At 43.0% G+C, this 18,855-nt stretch overlaps 2 protein-coding genes across 4 annotated transcripts; both read left to right on the forward strand.

The window, feature by feature from the left end:
• Positions 1-2,822: 2,822 nt before the first annotated feature.
• mmp9 (matrix metallopeptidase 9) lies at positions 2,823-7,086 on the forward strand. The gene is made up of 13 exons (XM_047593755.1): positions 2,823-3,148; positions 3,381-3,619; positions 3,761-3,909; positions 4,017-4,145; positions 4,256-4,429; positions 4,539-4,712; positions 4,809-4,982; positions 5,080-5,235; positions 5,340-5,547; positions 5,657-5,796; positions 5,880-6,030; positions 6,143-6,246; positions 6,356-7,086. Exons 1-13 carry the CDS (start codon positions 3,017-3,019, stop codon positions 6,478-6,480), a joined length of 2,055 nt encoding a protein of 684 aa, XP_047449711.1. The 5' UTR covers positions 2,823-3,016; the 3' UTR covers positions 6,481-7,086.
• Positions 7,087-7,197: 111 nt separating this feature from the next.
• On the forward strand, positions 7,198-18,724 carry LOC125013243 (zinc finger protein 335-like). Of its 3 annotated transcripts, none has more exons than XM_047593747.1 (28): positions 7,198-7,607; positions 9,026-9,219; positions 9,303-9,579; positions 9,705-9,782; positions 9,978-11,099; positions 11,198-11,380; positions 11,566-11,757; positions 11,842-12,100; positions 12,183-12,360; positions 12,466-12,578; positions 12,705-12,723; positions 13,041-13,157; positions 13,285-13,361; positions 13,479-13,639; positions 13,722-13,939; positions 14,024-14,123; positions 14,209-14,297; positions 14,402-14,658; positions 15,087-15,195; positions 15,285-15,482; positions 15,567-15,709; positions 15,795-15,934; positions 16,062-16,159; positions 16,248-16,334; positions 16,582-16,665; positions 16,750-16,809; positions 16,894-16,999; positions 17,209-18,724. In XM_047593747.1, exons 2-28 carry the CDS (start codon positions 9,028-9,030, stop codon positions 17,328-17,330), a joined length of 4,779 nt encoding a protein of 1,592 aa, XP_047449703.1. In that variant the 5' UTR covers positions 7,198-7,607; positions 9,026-9,027; the 3' UTR covers positions 17,331-18,724. The 3 variants fall into 3 exon arrangements, with proteins under 3 accessions (XP_047449703.1, XP_047449688.1, XP_047449696.1); XM_047593732.1 differs by lacking the exon at positions 7,198-7,607 and adding an exon at positions 7,791-8,239; XM_047593740.1 differs by lacking the exon at positions 7,198-7,607 and adding an exon at positions 7,791-8,239 and having other exon boundaries at positions 12,186-12,360.
• Positions 18,725-18,855: the final 131 nt, after the last annotated feature.

Genomic DNA, 18,855 nt, shown 5'->3' on the forward strand with positions numbered 1-18,855 from the left:
AAGCTGGCCATGCAACCACATCAACACTGCCAGACAGGAAGTGATTTTTTTTTTTGCATTTATAACTGCCTGCTAGAAACATACCATAAGACATAAACAGTTTACTTTAACGAGGCAGTTTGAAACTTAACATGTCCAATTAAGGGTAAAAAGTTGCAAAATAGGCTGCACAGAGCTGCACTGTAAACACTGACAAATCTAGGCCGGCTACAGAAAATTAGGGCAAGAAATACTCAGGGCTTTGGGAGGAAGGTTTTCTTCCTGAGCTACGACTGACCTTAAAATGCCAACATTCAGAAAATAGCTTTTTTTGTAGTATCTGTCACTTTGTGCGTTTTAGCTGCCCCAGGGCTATTATAGAGATGAATCAGATGCCAACTTTTATGGTCCTACATGTTTGCATGTTTAACATAATTATAAAATTCCCACACACATAAACAGAAAGGGTCTTGGTGCTTTACTGTGATATTATCCAGTTCTGTGATGACGCAGTTGGCCACCTCATATGGGTATATGCCTTTTGCCAAACGGCTGTGCTGTGATTGAGGGAAATTGTGGGAAGGATGCCACGAAAGAAAAAAGTCCAAAAAAAAAAAAGTGCACTTTTCAGGTTTCTCTGCCAGACGTCTTTTTGGGAGCGATGTGGCAAAACCAAATGAAATGTGGCATTTGTTAAAGTGCACGGAGCCGTGTTCATTAAACCTTTGACGCCATGTAAAATCAATGGCAGATGTTTTCAAAGGAGGTCTGGGGATCCAGGAAGGAGCCACACATAAACAGAAATAACCTTGTGATTGTGTCTGAATGAGCAAAAAGAAAAAAAAAAAGCTTGTTAAATGGAAGCGGGATGAAAATAATCCATGAGACCAAAAATACTGTAAAGTACAAATGTCTGGTAAATGTAAGTACTTGCGTATACACATGGGAGACAAATGACACTTTTTCACCTCTTGGGAAATTATGTTCAGGACTTTCCAGGTTTCTTGCTGAGAATGTTATTTGACTTGGCAGAGATAAAATGAAAAGCAAAGGCACATAAAATGAGGGAAATTAACATTTTAAGCTAAATGTGTTTTGACATGTTAGTATCATGGTAGAAATCTGAAGAGGTATGTCGTTCTCATGAAACAGGAACACACACGAGGTTTATAATATCTTCACAGATGAGTAGATGAGTTGCTGCTGTTGTTGCTGTCCGTGGGAAAATGGCAAAAACAACCTGAAAGGAAGTCAGAGCAAAGTCAGCATGATGTGTGAGAACCAGTTATGACGACATATCTGAAGTTCGTCACCAATAAGTTAGCAATCGCTGAATGAAAGATGTGCGTGATAAAGTGTGTGAACAATCGACCACATCAGGAAATAAATAAAACAGACAAGAGGAAGGATGTCTTACCAATCAAACTTACCAAAATCTCCACACCTACACCTACTATACACTCACACTGTAAATTTCCTTGACCATAAAAGGCCGGTCTGAATCTGCAACACGGGGGTGATGTGCAGTTTTTAAAATGTCTTTTAACTTTAAAGAAAGTCTGTTTCAGTTACAGTGAAAGCTTTCACTGTCCTTTGGTAAACCATGATTCCACGGGTGCTTGTACAAGCGCTTTTGTTTATTATCCAGCATTTGAAAAGGCAGTGGAGCAACAAAGTAAACACGTTGTTACATGTTGATGTCAACAGTGTGTTCAGTGAAAAAAAAAAAAAAAAAGCCCTTCGTCTGCAGCTCTGACCATTCATGTGGGAGCAGAATGACTCATGAGATCCTGGCTGACACACATCCTTGCCCACCTTGATACTTGCATCCGAAGTATCAGCATTTATCCAGCATACTGCAGCAATTCAATAACAAGATGATATGTGTAAGAACCAAATACGGGTTTGAGGGAAGTTCCATGCAATAACTGTTGCCAAATGTGTAAGGCATTTGTAATAAAAAGTGTCATTTTGGTGATTATGCCAGTTAAGTCTTTGCATCAGCAGCGATGATGAATCAGGTGTTTCCTAAGATTCTGGCAAGCAAAGATGCTGTAATACTATCGTGGGATATATTTTAGTGCATCTGATCTCCCAGTACCATAGAACACACCATAGAAAATATTCAATTATAAACGCAAATGATTTTATAATTATTACAGCACCAGTGCAGAAGGTATGTTTTTTTTTTTTTTTCAGTAAGAATCTCGTTTGGGCTTGACCTAGTTTGCCATTTCCTTTTTTTTTACCATTGTTGGATAAAGAGGAAACAAATTTCTATTTATGAAAAAAAAAAAGTGGAACCAAATGTTTTATTATATCAACATGATGCAGTGTCTGGCTGGGTCCCATGATGACTGTGTCGTTGCTGCAAAAATACATTGAAATACAAAGAAAAGCTTTTTCCTCAAATTAATTAAAAATGATAACAGTTTTAGTTTTTATGCTACTTTTATTAAAACCCAGCAGTGATAGCAGCTTTGAGGGCTTTCAGTGTAATTTATCATTTGGTTAATCACTTATGTGGATTATTTTGCAGCATGTATTATCTTTATAAGCATGAACTGAAGCAAGGATCATAATTTACCATAATTGGTCTTATCCACCTCTGCATTGCTCATACAGTTCCACGCCCTTACATTTTGACATATGTCCAAAAATGAACAATTAGTTAACCACTCATTAGTTATTAGGTAAATCTAAATGTGGACATTTTGGAAATTCCCCCTGTCCATTCAAGCAAGGCTGTCAAAACTGGAGTAGGAGGTTTGAGGTTAGTAGTGGGCGGGGACGAGGTAAAGTGACTAAGGCGCTAGGTTGTATAAATACTAGGTCCACCAGGGCACAAAGCAGAAAGACAACAACAGGACTCACCAGTCAAAACAAAGCGGAAAGCCAGAGCTGAAAGAGAAACGCTGTTGATCTTCGGAGAAGAAGCATTAAGATTCTTTTAGGGTTTTTGTTTGTTTTTTTTTACTGCAAACCGTAAAAATTTGATATACTTGCTACGTTGCAGCAGTCTGCACTAGATCTCATCATGAGAGCTTTAGTTGTGTGCTTGTTTTTGGGGATAAGCTTGCAGGATGGATGGAGCCTGCCCCTCAAGTCTGTCTTCGTTACCTTCCCAGGAGACATCCTCAAAAACATGACTGATAACGAGCTGGCGGAAGTGAGTAACAGATGGTTCATTTTATCTTGATAGATTCAAATTCTCAAAACAGGGAGCAATCAAGCTGTGCTGGGAGGTAATTGTCTAAAACAGAGATCCCAATTACAATGTTGATGAAGATAACTGATAAGGACAGAACTGAGATTGTTTTCCAAACTAAAGTTTACTTGAGGTAAACCCACAAAAACATCATCTTGCTGCTTTTGCTGATGTGGTTTGTCTTGTCCTCCAGACTTACCTCAAGAGGTTTGGCTACATTGACACCGAGCACCGCAGTGGCTTCCAGTCTATGGTGTCCACCTCCAAGGCTTTGAAGAGGATGCAGAGGCAGATGGGGCTGGAGGAGACCGGACAGCTGGATTCGCCAACCCTGGAGGCCATGAAGCAGCCTCGCTGTGGGGTTGTGGACGTGGCCAACTATCAAACCTTTGAGGGAGACCTTAAATGGGACCATAACGACGTTTCATACAGGTGAGCAGAGAAAATTAATCTGACAGAGTAAACGTAATGCATTTGATTTGTGATGAGGAGGGCACCATACAAAGAGTATTCAGATGTTTCTAATGAGACAGTATCCACAGCTATCATCATTTATTCTGCTCTCATCCACAGGATCCTCAACTATTCTCCAGACATGGAGAGCTCTCTGATTGATGACGCCTTCGCCAGAGCCTTTAAGGTGTGGAGTGACGTAACCCCTCTGACCTTCACTCGCTTCTTTGAAGGCACAGCCGACATCATGATTTCATTTGGAAAAGCCGGTATGTGCTTGTAGAATGGTGAATTTAATTTAGTTTGTTCATACTGGCGCCACGAGATTATATTTTAATTGTAAATCAAACACTGATTAGTTTTAATTTCATTTTAGACCATGGGGATCCGTACCCATTTGATGGTAAGGATGGCCTTCTAGCCCACGCCTATCCCCCTGGTCAGGGTGTGCAGGGAGATGCCCACTTTGACGATGATGAGTTCTGGACTTTGGGAAAGGGACCAGGTAATATTGCAAAATATGTTGCCCCCAAAATCAGATTGTGTACAATTGCCTCCCCCTAGTGTTGACTTTTTAGACTGCGTAAAAATGTACCATCTTTTGTCTCACCTTAGCTGTGAAGACTCTCTACGGGAACGCAGATGGTGCCATGTGCCACTTCCCCTTCCTCTTCGAGGGCAAATCTTACACCACCTGTACCACTGAGGGCCGCACGGACAACCTGCCATGGTGCGCCACCACCGCCGACTACGACAGGGACCAGAAATTCGGCTTCTGCCCCAGCGAACGTAAGCTTGACACTTTACACTGCACAGCATTTCATAGGTCAGATGTCACCTGTCTGCTTTTGTCACATGCTCACTCACTTATTCCTGCCCTTCATTTTCATCCCGACAGTTCTGTACACATTTGGAGGAAATGCCGACGGAGCTCAGTGTGTCTTCCCCTTCACCTTTCTGGGGGAGGAGTATGACAGCTGTACCACAGAGGGCCGTAGCGATGGTTACCGCTGGTGTGCCACCACAAGCAACTTTGACAAAGACAAGAAATATGGGTTCTGTCCCAGTCGTGGTAAGTGACAGAAGCCACAATGCATGAACATAGTGAAGCGCTGCCACAGTGGCTTGTTATTTTGTAATTGTTGCTGTTACGTCTCTATTTGTCCAGACACCGCTGTAATTGGTGGAAATGCAGAGGGCGAGCCCTGCCACTTCCCCTTTGTGTTCTTGGGTGAGGAGTATAACTCATGCACAAGCGAGGGACGGGGAGATGGCAAGTTGTGGTGCAGTACCACTGCCAGCTATGATGCGGACAAGAAATGGGGTTTCTGTCCTGACCAGGGTGAGTGACATGCAAACAAGACAGAGAAAGTAAACCAGATCAAACTGCAAAATTTACCCTCTTCATTCGTTAATAACGCTTTCTATCTGCCTTTCAGGTTATAGTCTGTTCCTGGTGGCAGCTCATGAGTTTGGACATGCCCTTGGTCTGGATCACTCCAATATTAGAGATGCTCTCATGTACCCCATGTACAGCTATGTGGAAGACTTCTCTCTGCATGAAGACGACGTTGAGGGCATCCAGTACCTCTATGGTAAGGTCATCACAAAACGCTTTGCCTTGTTGAAGGCCTTGTTGTAAATGTTTCCATGTCCAACTTCTCAGCAATTTCACTCAACCAACACTGTGTTTTTTAAGGACCCAAAGAAGGCCCCAATCCCACCCCACCTCAACCCAACACACCTGCCACTACTCCCTACCCCGATGAGACCGACCCCACAGAAAATCCCGGACCCACCGAATCCCCCACCACGCTGCCTGTGGATCCAACCAAAGACGCCTGCAAGATCAACAGCTTTGACACCATCACTGTGATTCAGGGAGATCTTCATTTCTTCAAGGATGGGTGAGCACATTATTCATTCCACTCTAACCAGTTCTTCTTTGATAAAATATGAAAAACTAAATCTTCACCAGAGATGTTGATGTGTTAATTTTAATGCACTGGCCAACAGGTATTTCTGGAGGAAGTCTAGCAAGGGTGATGGAAGTCTCAAGGGACCCATTGCTATTTCTCAGAAGTGGCCGGCTCTGCCAGCTGTCATTAACTCTGCTTTCGAGGATGTTCTCACCAAGAAAGTGTACTTCTTCTCAGGTAATGAATCCTCATAACAAAGAACACAAACACATTAGAGAAAAGTTCTAATGATCCTAATAGTTATCATTTTCTCCCTATAGGGACTAGATTCTGGGTGTACACAGGCCAGAACGTTCTTGGCCCCCGCAGCATTGAGAAGCTCGGCCTGCCCAACACCATCCAGAAGGTGGAGGGAGCTCTGCAGAGAGGAAAAGGCAAAGTGCTGCTCTTCAGTGGAGAGAACTTCTGGAGGTCAGTTAAAAGTTTGCCTTTAGCTTGTTTGAATGTGGATCTCCAGCAGGTCTTCATTTAAGAGTTAAGCGACTTACGTTCTCTGATGTGATCTTGTGTCTGACCAATACAGGCTGGACGTGAAGGCCCAGACAATCGACAAAGGCTTCCCCAAATATACTGACATCGTCTTTGGTGGCGTCCCCAACGATGCTCACGATGTGTTTCAGTACAATGGTAAATAGACCTAAAATTTTAACTATTCATCTACTTAGCACAATCAGAAAATAGTAGAAGAGATCCGCATTTGCATTCTATCACATTCATTTTGATATTTCTCTTTCAGGACACATCTACTTCTGCCGGGATCGTTTCTACTGGCGGATGAATTCCCGCAAGCAGGTGGACCGTGTTGGCTACGTGAAATATGACCTCCTCAGTTGCTCAGATCCCTCAAGCTCTCGCTACTGAGGTGATGAATGCACAGATGAGCTGGAATTTGTCTGTAATGTTGTAGCACGCATTCTCTCTCCTGTGCAGGTGTCAGGGAGAATGTGATACAGTGTCCATCTATAGCAGCAATTGTATGTGTGTGCTTTCTGGGAAGTGAATAATTGGCCCTCACAGTTATTGGCCAATTTTAATTGGCCTAATTGTAAGTCAAAAGCCCAGAGCAAGAAAGAAAATATAAGTATACTTTGTCCCTGCCCTTACTCTGACAATCTGTGAACTTCTGGTTATGGTGGCCTAAAATTTAAGACCCATAACCGAGTGCCGTCTGGATGAGATTCCAGATTCTGATCATTTCTATTATGTCTGACAGGTTCAGATTAACAGTATTAGAATATTTTGGTATTTATAGTAATATCTCAATTTAATATTATTTTTGTGTCTCAAGCTTATTTGTTTTGTATAATTACTGTGTTTTTTTTTCTTCTTCTGAAAATGGCTTCAAAGCCCATTACTTGCACTGGAAGACAATGCTTGTCTCCTTCACTGAAATTATTTATGAGTCCTGTAATTTTTCTATTAATGTTTCAACTTTCAATGCAATAAAACTTCAGTGAGAACAACCTACACATGTGTGCGGTCTCAATAATTCACCAAGAACACTAAATGAAACTGATCCGTCTCCTTTTAAATATGTCCGCGAAAGGCAAAAACATAAGCAATAAGCATTTTATTAACTTTAAACTTTTTATTCATTTTAAATCCATGAGCTCGACAGCTTTGAAGTGGATGCATATTACTCCGCAGCCAGTTGCGTAATACGCCTTCCTCTTAAAACAATAGTCCACTTACTGATTAAAAACGTCAAAACTGCGAACACCTGGAACAACTTGTAATATACTAACAATTTGTATAAACAAATGGTCAAACGTTTTTAAACATACAGAGGTATGGTTAATAAAAAGCCTACTCTAGAACAAAAATAATAAAAGACGAAGAAAACAATAAATAAGATCCGGTTGTGCGGACAGGAAGCAAGGAGATACTCATGGCGCCCGACTAGAAAGAAGCAACAATTATCCGTTACAAATTTGTGTTCGATTTAGCGCCTCTACGCTAAAGGACGTCCTTCTGCTCGAAAATACACGGTAAGGAAAAAGAGCTGAGATTCCAGTGTCGGAGACGGAAAATGATTTTATTTTCTTCAGGGAGAGTATTTGGGCGGTCTGCCGCAGCTCAGGCCCTCTAGGTCCCCAGGCCAGTAGAGCCTTCAGAATGCCTGAGTGTAAAAAGCGGCTTCCTGGTGTAAAATGGCGGCGCGGAGCAGGCAGGATAACGGGCAGCTAGGCCCGTTTAAAACTGCTAAAGCACGACGTTTCGGACGCTGTTGCGCCAGATATGTTGATCAGGTCGCTCTATTGGCAATTCTCTAAGCGACTGCAACGCACTGCCCAACTACACAAGCTATTACATTATAAATGGGAGATAATTTATCAGTTTTAGCTGATACTGTTTATGCTTGTTAGCCAGCTAGAGGCTAGCCAAGCTAGCTTCCATGATTAACGTTAGCGCAAGGCTAACGTCGGTTACGGTTGACAAGTTTTCGAATAACTTAGTTATATGACTCCTGTCCTAGTATAACCAGGGCTAAAACATACACGTATCGTTTCCTGGATGTGTATATTTCTCAAATTTACCAGAAAGTGTACGTTTTAGACGGGAAAGCATTGGAAATGGCAGTTGTTGACAGGCGAGCACATGCCCAAAAGTAAACAGTCCCGTAGGTATCGGTTTATTATATAAACAAGAAATATAATTTACTGAAGTCAAAATGTGGAAGAGTGCTAACTGTTGTAGTACTATGAACATCATTCAGTTACTACAGTATTAATACATTCTATATGATGAACTCCCACCTTTCGATTAAAGCTAGTGAGTAAAAGTATAAGGTTATCCACACACACACAGAACATGTTACCACGTCCAAAGTCTGTGTTCTGTACTTAATGCACTTCGTTAAGTTATGCCTGTGAAAAGTCACATTGCATAGATAGAAAGATAGATAGATGCTTTATTAATCCCAGAGAGGGGATTTTCGTAGTTAGAGGAGCAATGTACAGACACTGGACACCGTATATAATGTATAACTAAAAACTTAAACAATAAAAATAGTGAAGCAAAACAAAAAATCTGTATATACAATATTTTTTTGCAACCAGTAACCAAACAACCTTGTGCAAAAACATTACTACAGAGTGTCATCTGTCACGTGCAGATGTTGTTTTTCACCAGACTTACAATAAAACTTACTATTTTTATATTACAAACTTTAGTGTTGTGTGCGGTTTCTCATAAAACATGCAATGAAATGTAAGTTTTGTACAAGATTCAAAGTGAGAAATCTGTCACATAGTTAAATAGACAAATAAGTTAATAAAAAGTCTGGAAGTTGATTCTTTTGAATTTGTATTTATCATTAAATATATGCAGTGTGTGTGGTCAAGGTATGTTTTACAGATGATGCCTCAAATGTAATAACGAGTCCATGTTGCATTCTTGTAAATAGTTATGGATGTGGAGGAGAATGAGGTGGAAAGCAGCAGCGATGCTGGGCCCTCAGGGATGGAGGAGCCGTCTGAAAGCGGCATGGGCATGGAGTCATCAGAGGCCATGTCTGCAGACAGCAGTGACGCTGCTGCCTCTCATGGACAGGCCCCAGAGTCTGACTGCCATGTGGGACAGAGCTCTGAGGGACTTGTGGTAAGCATTTTAGTACATGCTTTACTCAATGCATCAAGAAAGCATGCAGCTTATTCCTAAAACGTTTCTTTCTCTTTATCAAGGTGTTCATCCCAGAAACCAGTTCCAGTACAGATGTCAGAGTATCATCAGTCCATCTCCCGGACTCCTCCTCGGTGGCCCAGTCCACCAGCGTGTCCAGCGTTTCCACTGTGACTCAGTCTGTGCTGGTGTCCGAGTCTGCCCAAGTGTTGGTCCACTCTAGTGCTGTTTCTGAAGGAGCCATGATGGTTTCTGACTCAACTGCCTCTACCTCATCAGATCTGGGTTCTGCCATTGACAAGATCATAGAATCAACCATTGGCCCTGACATCATGAATGGTATTTTTACTGATAACTCCATTGCCTGTGATTTCCTGGTAGACTGGGTTAGTCTGTGGCTGTTATTTTGAAAAGTTTAACGTTTGGTGCGAGATATCTGACCCTGTCTGCTGCCTTTCTGTTAGGATGCATAGCTGTGACCAGTGCAGAGGATGGAGGTGCAGAAACAACTCAGTATCTGATATTACAAGGACCAGATGACGGTACGTGTGCTGTTAATTCCAATTTATTAATCCTTGAATCCATTTCAAGCCAATTAATTGCCTTCATACAATATTTATTTAAGAAACAAAGTGAATTTTGTATGTATTTTGTTAAATCTGTGCAGTCTGTCTCACAACTAAGTAAGCAAACAAGTCCTTGGGTACAGTACATCAATATGTTTTTGTCTCTTGCAGGAGCTCCAATGGTAGCCCATATGTCGTCTTCTGCCCTGTCCAATCGTATAGCCATAGAAGCTCTTGCTGAAGGTCCTACCTCCACCTGTCTGGATCAGGGAGACCTGCAGGGAAATCTTGAACCTGACCAGCCCGATGATCAGCCAGGCCACTCGGGTTACCCAGAGGACAGCAGCAGTCAGCCTGACCAGCCCCAACACTCCCACCCTTCCCAGTACATGGACTGCAGCGCGGACGGTCCAGACCAGACAGAGGAGTCTTCGTCTTCCTATGTGGAGTGTTCAATTGAAGAACCTGACCAGACACGCTCCCAGTCAGGCTTCCCTGACTACAGCGGGAATAACAGTGACCAGGACCTGCCTGGATATGTGGAGTGCAGTGGAGCGGACTCGAATCCCACCAGCCGAAGTCACTATGTGGTGGAGTGCAGCGCTGGGTATCTTGAGTGCGCGGTGGATGAGGGAGAGCAGCCGCATCACTCCCGCAGTTACATTGACAGTAGCGCGGACCACCGGACCCAGCCTAGTCGGCAGTATGCAGCAGAGTACGGCGCAGAATGTGTTGCCGCTGCGGACTCTGAGCAGCCCGGATGCTCTCAGTATCAAGGAAGGGACGATGATGAAGACGACGAGCAGAACCAGGATCCAGATCAGCCGCAGCACTCTCAACAGCAGCCCCAGCATTCCTGTTACACAGAGAGCAGCAACGGCCCCGAGGCCTCCCTCTACGCTGACGACAGCTCCTCGTCGGACCACCCTCTGGCAGACACGGCGGGTTCAGGGGGACTCCCTGAGGCACTGGAGTGCAGTGAGAGCCAGTCTGGGCCCTACATCAGCAGCAGCGGGACATATACCTCTAATCCAGAGCCTGAGTCGGCGCAACAGTGCTCACAGAGCCAACAGGAACCCCAAGGCTCTCAGGATGAAGCTGGCCCTGTCAGGGAGTTGGAAACATCGACAGTGGCAGAAGGGTCTGGAGATCGACCACCAAACCTGGCTGAGTTGGAGGAGATGATGGAAGTCGTGATCGTACAGCAGTTCAAGTGTAAGATGTGTCCGTACAAGAGTGCTTCCAAAGACACGCTCATCAACCACATGAGAGACAAACACTTCAAACCCGCAGGTGAAGTAGAAGATTACCCTGGAGAGCAGCTCATACCGTTACACCTGAGATGAGTTGGTAGTCTGATAGTTTTTTGTTCTGTGTTGTCTGTGTTTTAGGGGACATGCCAAAGAAGCGTAAACGTGGACGGCCTCCTAAAAGTGAGACGTTAGCCCGTCAAAAGGCAGAGAGGGAGGAGGCGGAGGAGAGGAAGGCAGCTAAGGCAAAGAGTGCCGAGTCTCAGCAAGCAGAAGAAGAGGAGGATGATATTGTGGATGCCGGTGCTATTGATGATCCTCAGGGTCAGTAGCAAAACTTCTGTTAAACACCCAAATAAGTGTCTACAAATAAAATCTATAAAATGATATATATATATCTGAAATTCAAACTTTCCTGAAATACTGAATTAGCTCGTGATTTTTTTTTTTTCAGTCACAAAAGAAGAATTTTTACTTATCTTATCTACTCGTTTTCCGTTTATCTCCAGAGGACAGTGATTACAACCCAGCAGATGAGGATTGTAAAGGAAGACCACCTGCTCTTCTGAAGAAGCCTGCTACGCCCATCTCCTCCTCCTCCTCTTCCTCCTCCTCCTCCTCCTCCTCTCAAGGGCGTCCTCGGCGTAAGGTTGGCCGTCCGAGGAAGTACTGCGTTTTAGATGATGGCCACAATAGTAAAGGTGGGTTTCAGTTTGACAAACCGGAGAGAGTCTAATTCCAAACACGCGGTGACTTTATTCTCTTTTTTCACGCGTTTGTTACAGAAGCAGAAAGTATGGCCAAGAGGTCGAGGATTAGCGGGGATGCTAGTGCATCAGAAGAAGCAAGCTCCTCTGGGTTAGGAAATGGTGCCGGTGTGGTCACCGATGGAGACACAGCTGAGGCCGCAATCAGCCAGTCAGACTCTGAGAACAAAGACCCTTCTTCCAACACTCAGCCAGAGGAGGAGTTCTTCCCGAGAAAACGTGGCAGACCATCCAAGCGCTTCCTCCGCAAGAAATATAAGAAATATATCAATTCAAAGTAAGTTTCAAACAGTTAGAAGTTTTGTTAGATATGTTGCTAACGAGTATTCACAGAACACTTATTCTTTGTTTTCCTCCAGCAGGTACTACAAATCCCTCAAACCACTCCTGAGACCTCACAACTGCTGGATCTGTGGTTCACGTTTCCTCACCCAAGAGGATTTGCGCTTCCACGTGGACTCCCATGAAGGCAACGACCCAGAGCTCTTTAAGTGCCTGCAGTGCAACTATCGCTGCAAGCGTTGGTCCTCGCTCAAGGTCAGCCAGAAAAAGAACAAAAAAACGAGTCACAAACATCTGTGTTTTCCTCAGTTTACATGCCTGTTTCCACATGGCTTAAAATTCACATGTTTGGTTTTGCAGGAACATATGTTCAACCACGAGGGCACCAAACCTTTCAAGTGTGAGGAGTGTGATTACACAAGTGTTTACAAGAAAGATGTGATTCGCCACACGGCGGTCCACAACAAAGAGAAGTGAGTGACTCATGCAACACACATACAACACACATACACAGTCAATTATTCTCAAAACTCAGCTTATTTTGTAGAGTTTCAGATATGATGACATAGATATGATTATGCATTTTTTTCATATTGCAGGAAAAAGAAGACTGAGTTGGTAAGATTGTCTTTTTGCCCATATTTGTTTCTCCTCTTGTGCTTTCTTTTTCGACTAGTTATTGCTGTATTTTGGGCTAATTGCTGTCACTACAATCAGGATTTACTTACGCGTTTGTTCATTCATGCAAGTGAATTTTTTCTCTGTGGTGAAATAAGCGTTGCAAGAAATAACTTATACAAAAAATATAAAAAAAATATACAAATAACCCAGTTAAGCTGCATGGATGTACAAAATAGACCTAGGAAATGGGATTTTACAGACTGTAATATAGAAAAGCTGTGTTAATGTCAGCATTTTTATTTTGACTCTTTCAGGCACCAAAAGTGTCAGAGTTCCCCTGCCCTGTCTGTCACAGGGTTTACCCCATGCAAAAGAGACTCACCCAACACATGAAAACCCACAGCTCAGAGAAACCGCACATGTGTGATAAGGTCAGCAACAAGATTAGATGTTGTACAACTCAAGATAAATTCTTTACCAATTGGTACCAATGATTGCATCTCACTGTTTTCAAGAACTGTGTTTGTTCCTCCGTTTTCTTTGTTGATGCCTTTGCAGTGCGGTAAATCCTTTAAGAAGCGGTACACATTCAAAATGCACCTACTGACCCACATCCAGAGTCTTGAAGACAACAAGTAAGTTCGGAACAGCTGGATTTCACCCCTTTTAATTCGTCATCTGGCAGTTTCAAAGCTGACATGTGACATCAAGATGGCAACAACATCATGGTGTTTGATCATTTTGATCTGCAGGTTCAAGTGTGAGTTTTGCGACTACACCTGCGACAACAAGAAGCTGCTCCTCAACCATCAGCTGTCCCACACCAACGACAGGCCCTTCAAGTGCGACTACTGTAAATACTCCACCTCCAAAGAAGAGTTTCTGGTCTCCCATCTGGCCATCAAACACACAGGTCGGTGCCTTCGAATGACTCGCGTTTTTCTGTTCACTTTCTGAATTTATAAGAGCTATAAATGTGTTACAAAACCCTGCAGGCGAGAAGCCTTTCTCCTGCGAAATGTGTCACTTCATGACAAAGCACAGGAAGAACCTGCGCCTTCACATTCAGTGCCGCCACCCCGAGGCGTTTGAAGAGTGGTGTGTGGCTCACCCCGAAGAGCCGGCGAAGAGGCGACGCAGACCCTTCTTCACCCTGCAGCAGATAGAGGATCTCAAACAGCAGGATGACACGCAGGGCTTGCAGAACACTATTGTGAGTCTGTTTGAAGTTATTTAGTACAATTTAATACGCTGCAACAATGGGAGACATAATAATTATTTCTCAATCCTTCGTTAGGTCGCGGTGGATTCTGCAACACTGCAAGCCATCCAGGGTATGGAAAATGCCTCAGTGTCCCAAGATGCACTGGGAAACACCACCATCATTTATGAACAAGGTCAGTGAGAACTCCTCTAGAAATATTTTAAATACGTGTGTTGGGTTAAGGACTCTTGCTCATTTAGTGTCCATGTTCTCTTCAGCTGAATCCAGCGATTTGTCTGCTCAGAATGCTCTGGACCTGCTCCTGAACATGAGCAATGCCCGGGAACTGGTTGGAAACTCCTTACAGGTTGGTTCCACTTAACATAAGTCGGAGGTTTTTTTTTTTTTTTAAGCAAGTAGTCCTCGAACTGTGGCAAATAGTAGTAAAACATTCTTGATCGGGCTCCTCAGGTAGCGGTGCTGAAGTCGGAGGGGAAAGCTCCGGAGAAGGGCACATGGAGTGCGGTGACAGCAGAACCAGGGCAAGCCCAAAAGATTGTGACCTTCCACGTGTCTGAAACCAACGAGACGGTGCTCCAAGAAGCCTACGAGGCGTCCACCTCCGAAACGGGAGAGCTCACCCAGATCGCCATTGAAGCTTACGAAGGGGGAGGAGACTTCAGTGTGGTGGAGCAGGCAGCTGAGGAAATACACAGCCCCGGATACAGGTACACACAGTAATCATTACTGTTTTGATCTGGGACATACACTAAGCCCTAAGCGGTCATTCTTTCACATATTTTATTCCCTCCGTTTTCCAGTGATAACGAGTTAATTTCCTCTGTTTTCTCAAGATCTCCAGAAACGTTATCTAGCAAACATTAAAGCACAAAACAAATTGCTCACAGGTTATTATTATTGTTATTACTATATTATTACTTACATGAGTGTTGGGGGCATCCATCAGTCAGCGTGGCTGGTCACGTATGACAGAAGTCTCTGGAATTAAATAACTCGAAATCTCGAGAAAACAGAGGTAATTAACTCGTTATCATGGGAAAACATGTACATGTAGTATGTCATAACAGTGAAGAACAAAAATATTTGGATTACCTTTTATAATGTCTGTAACTTCAGTAAACCGCTGTCTGTGCAGTAATGGTGAGAGCAGTCCCTCTCAGACGTTGGAAGTCTCAGAGTCAGAGAAAAGTGACAAGTACTATCTTACTTCAGCGCTGGCTGATGGGATATTGCAGCAGGTGGAGGTAACTATCAACTATACCTTTAAATTCGTGGCGTATAGAGGTGTAGTCCCCCGTATCCTGTCTCTCTGACTGCGTCATTTCTCTCTCAGCTGAGCAGTGAAGCCCCAGCCTCCACCTCTACGGGGAGTTCTCCCAATATAAACACAAAGAGATTTTACTGCAGAATCTGCATGGAGTCTTTCAACGGACGCTCTGATATGGAAAACCACAAGAGGGCGCACTTGGATGCCAACACCTTCAAGTGTCCCGACTGTGACTTCACCTCCACCTCCTGGCCTGAAGTTAAGGTGAACCTCTCAGAACTAAGCAGCCCTTTAATTTAATTTTTTTTTGCTCCTTCTGTATTTGACTGATGTCCTATTTTGTTTTAGTCTCACATGGAGACGCATTCCTACCTGCGTCCTCACAAGTGTCCAAACTGCAGCTTCGCCACCAAGAACAAGAAAGACCTGCGCAGACACATGATGACCCACACCAACGAGAAACCGTTTTGCTGCAAACTTTGTGGGCAAAGGTGGGAACATAACATTTACCGTATGTATGCGTTAGACATTTAAGGCACTGAGCGGCCATCAGAGTTTCTTTGTCCGTCCTCTCAGGTTTAACCGGAATGGTCATCTGAAGTTTCACATGGAGCGTCTCCATAATCAGGATCATCCTACTCGCAAAAGCCGCACCACCACATCTCAGCAAACCATCATAGTCAACAGTGACGAGGAGGCGTTGGCCACACTTCAGTGTAAGAAACAGAATCACACGACATAAGCCTTTCTTCTGACTGTGTATTTTAAATAAAGAAAATAATGGATGACCTGAAATAAATATCAAATGAATGTGCATTTATGTATTTGATGTGCGTGCAACAGCCCTGCAGGCGCATCAGACGGTGATCACCCCGGAGAGGCTGCAGGCTCTGGGGCAGGACCACATCATTGTAGCTCAGGAACAGGCGCTATCAGACCAGGTGACAGCCTCGACACTATACACGCGTGTTGTAGTTTAAAGGCGCCGTGTATTTTCTAAATAAATGCATTAATGTGTGCACATATCAGGAGGAAGGCACGTACATCCAGCAGATAACCACCATAGACGGGCAGACTGTTCAACACCTGATGACAGGAGACAACCAGGTGACTGAGGTAGGAGTCATTTTTGTATTCGAAGCATTAAAATAATGCAGTGAGTATTGTTTTCCCAGCTCAGTGCAGAAAATGCACACACAGACAGAGTTGCTTTCACAACTTTGGCTATGTATTTGGATCTATGCCATGCTGCAGTGTGCATCAGGGACTGGTCAGATGGTGTTGTGTAGCGGATCTAAACAACTGAAGTGTGGCAGTATTAGTAGCTTTTATCTCACCTCCTGTGTCCTGTGTCCTGGTCCAGGTCCAGTATATCATCTCCCAGGATGGAGTGCAGCACTTAATTCCTCAGGAGTATGTGGTAGTTGCTGACGGCAACCACATACAGGTAACCGCGTTCACTTCATAAGAAGTCACATTAACTGGCGGATACGACCAGTGTTTGACGGTGACTATGTCTTTTATCCTTCAGATGCCAGATGGACAGATCATCCAGTACGAGCATGACAGGGCCTTTCTACAGGAGCAACAGGTGAGGCAGATTTTAGCCACTCTGCAGTAAAACTTGTGAGTCAAACCCCTTTCGTTTGGAGTCTCACTTCTTTATGTTCGTCAGATTGCTGTAAGTCATGACGGTCAGATCCAGTACCTACCCGTCAGCACGGAGCAGCAGATTGTGAATTCTGACGATCTGGAAGCTGCTGCACACTCTGCTGTCACAGGTCAGCTGGTTTATTCATCTAATTGAACTTAATTCGTTTTATACTTCTATCCTCCACTGCACTATGTTTATGTATTTATCATGTGTATCAACTATTTATTGTAGACAATGAATACGTTTTGGCATGTAGTGATTAAGGTTTTTTTTTTTCTTTAGTCCTTTGTTGTTGCCAGCACAAAGTTTGAAATGAGAAAATGTTTGTTCTCGTAGCTGTAGCAGACGCAGCCATGGCGCAGACCCAGACCGTCTACACCGAAGCGACGCCTGAACAGCTGGAGCAGCTGCAGCAGCAGGGCATCCACTACGATGTCATCACTTTCACTAACGAATGAGGGTCCAAGTGTGTACAGAGAAGGACCAGTAGAAACTGCGATGAGCTGGTAGAACAGTGACCTCAACTTATTTATGCATTCAGCTGGCCGTGAACTAAAGCCTCATCTCCTCCACAGCGTCATGCACTCGGGGCGGCAGCAGTCCACAAGATCAACAGCTTTTTTGTGAATCCTGAGTATTGCACCCATTGCTTCTAACTTAATCATAGGGGCTGTGCATATAAGACTTAATTTAAGCAATGAATGGTCTGTTCTGTAATTACTGAAAGTCATTGGTGTTTACGTGCCTAAACTGCTTCAATTAGCAAGACAATGTAATCAAAGAAAATAACATGGCTTATGTTTTACGTCTCGGACCGTGTCCAGAAGAACATTTAAGTTTTTGAATGGAATGAAAAGAAAAGGGAGCGTTTGTTTTTGATGTGTATGGTGCACCCTGTTTCAAAAAAAAAAGTTTGGATAATGTGAGTAAAGACAGAGGTTGGTGACTTACAAATAATTTAGATCCAATGTTACATTGAAAATAGAACACTGATAAGACAACAATCGTTCAAATTGGAATTTTTAAGAATTATATGTTATAATATAAATTTGGTGCCACTAAAACACTGACACTGGAGCTTTGTTAGAGTTACGTCTCTTTGTAGACCAGTCAGCACCTGGACACTAACTACTGAACCATTCAGTTTAAACACTTGTGGAATATGGTTTGGCATTGTCTCACTGAAATGAGCAAAGTCTTCCCTGAAAAGTATGTCCTGCATTTCTCCAGCATCAGTGGTGCCATCACAGACGCTAAACACAACTTAACTGACCTTTATCTTCTTTAGCTCCGGGTCCATTATTTCCATTATAAAAGGATTTCACATTTTGATTTACAGAACAGTTTTCCACTTCTTCTCAAGAATTTTGATTTGATTTTCTGAATATCTCAGTGATACTGCTCCCAAGTATTTGCAATTTCACACTGAAAAAACAACCAAGTCTTAACTTTAGGAGCTCTTTTTATACCCCATCCTCCTGTTGTCAACCAACCTAACTATTTTTTTTAAGGTTGCTTGTATCAAATTCAAAATGAGCACATATTTAATAATAATAATAATAATAATAATAATAATAATAATAATGAATTCTCAATTTTGTATCTTTGTTCTATTTTCAATTAAATATTAATTTAAATGATTTGCAAGTCATTACATTCTGTGTTTATTTGCAGCTTTTCTTTTCTAGAAACAGGCCTGTAAATGGTTAGAATGCCACAACGTTGTGTTTTCTAAATATGTAAATACGTTTTGCACCTGTCTTCTGTTCTGTTATGGCTGGTATGTTTTTATTTGGTGCGTATGACGTTTATTAAGCTGAAAGCTGACACCAAATAAATGACTTTGTGTATACTTGTGTCCATACATTTTCAGCGTTTCCTGAGAGGGACTTTGGAAATCACAGCATGTGTTAATGTTTTTCTGAAACTTATAGGAAGTTGATGCTATGTCAGGAACACATTGATAGTATCTTATCCCATCTC

This window comes from Mugil cephalus, chromosome 1 (assembly GCF_022458985.1).
Source record: "Mugil cephalus isolate CIBA_MC_2020 chromosome 1, CIBA_Mcephalus_1.1, whole genome shotgun sequence".
In the NCBI taxonomy this organism is placed as follows: Eukaryota; Metazoa; Chordata; class Actinopteri; order Mugiliformes; family Mugilidae; genus Mugil; species Mugil cephalus.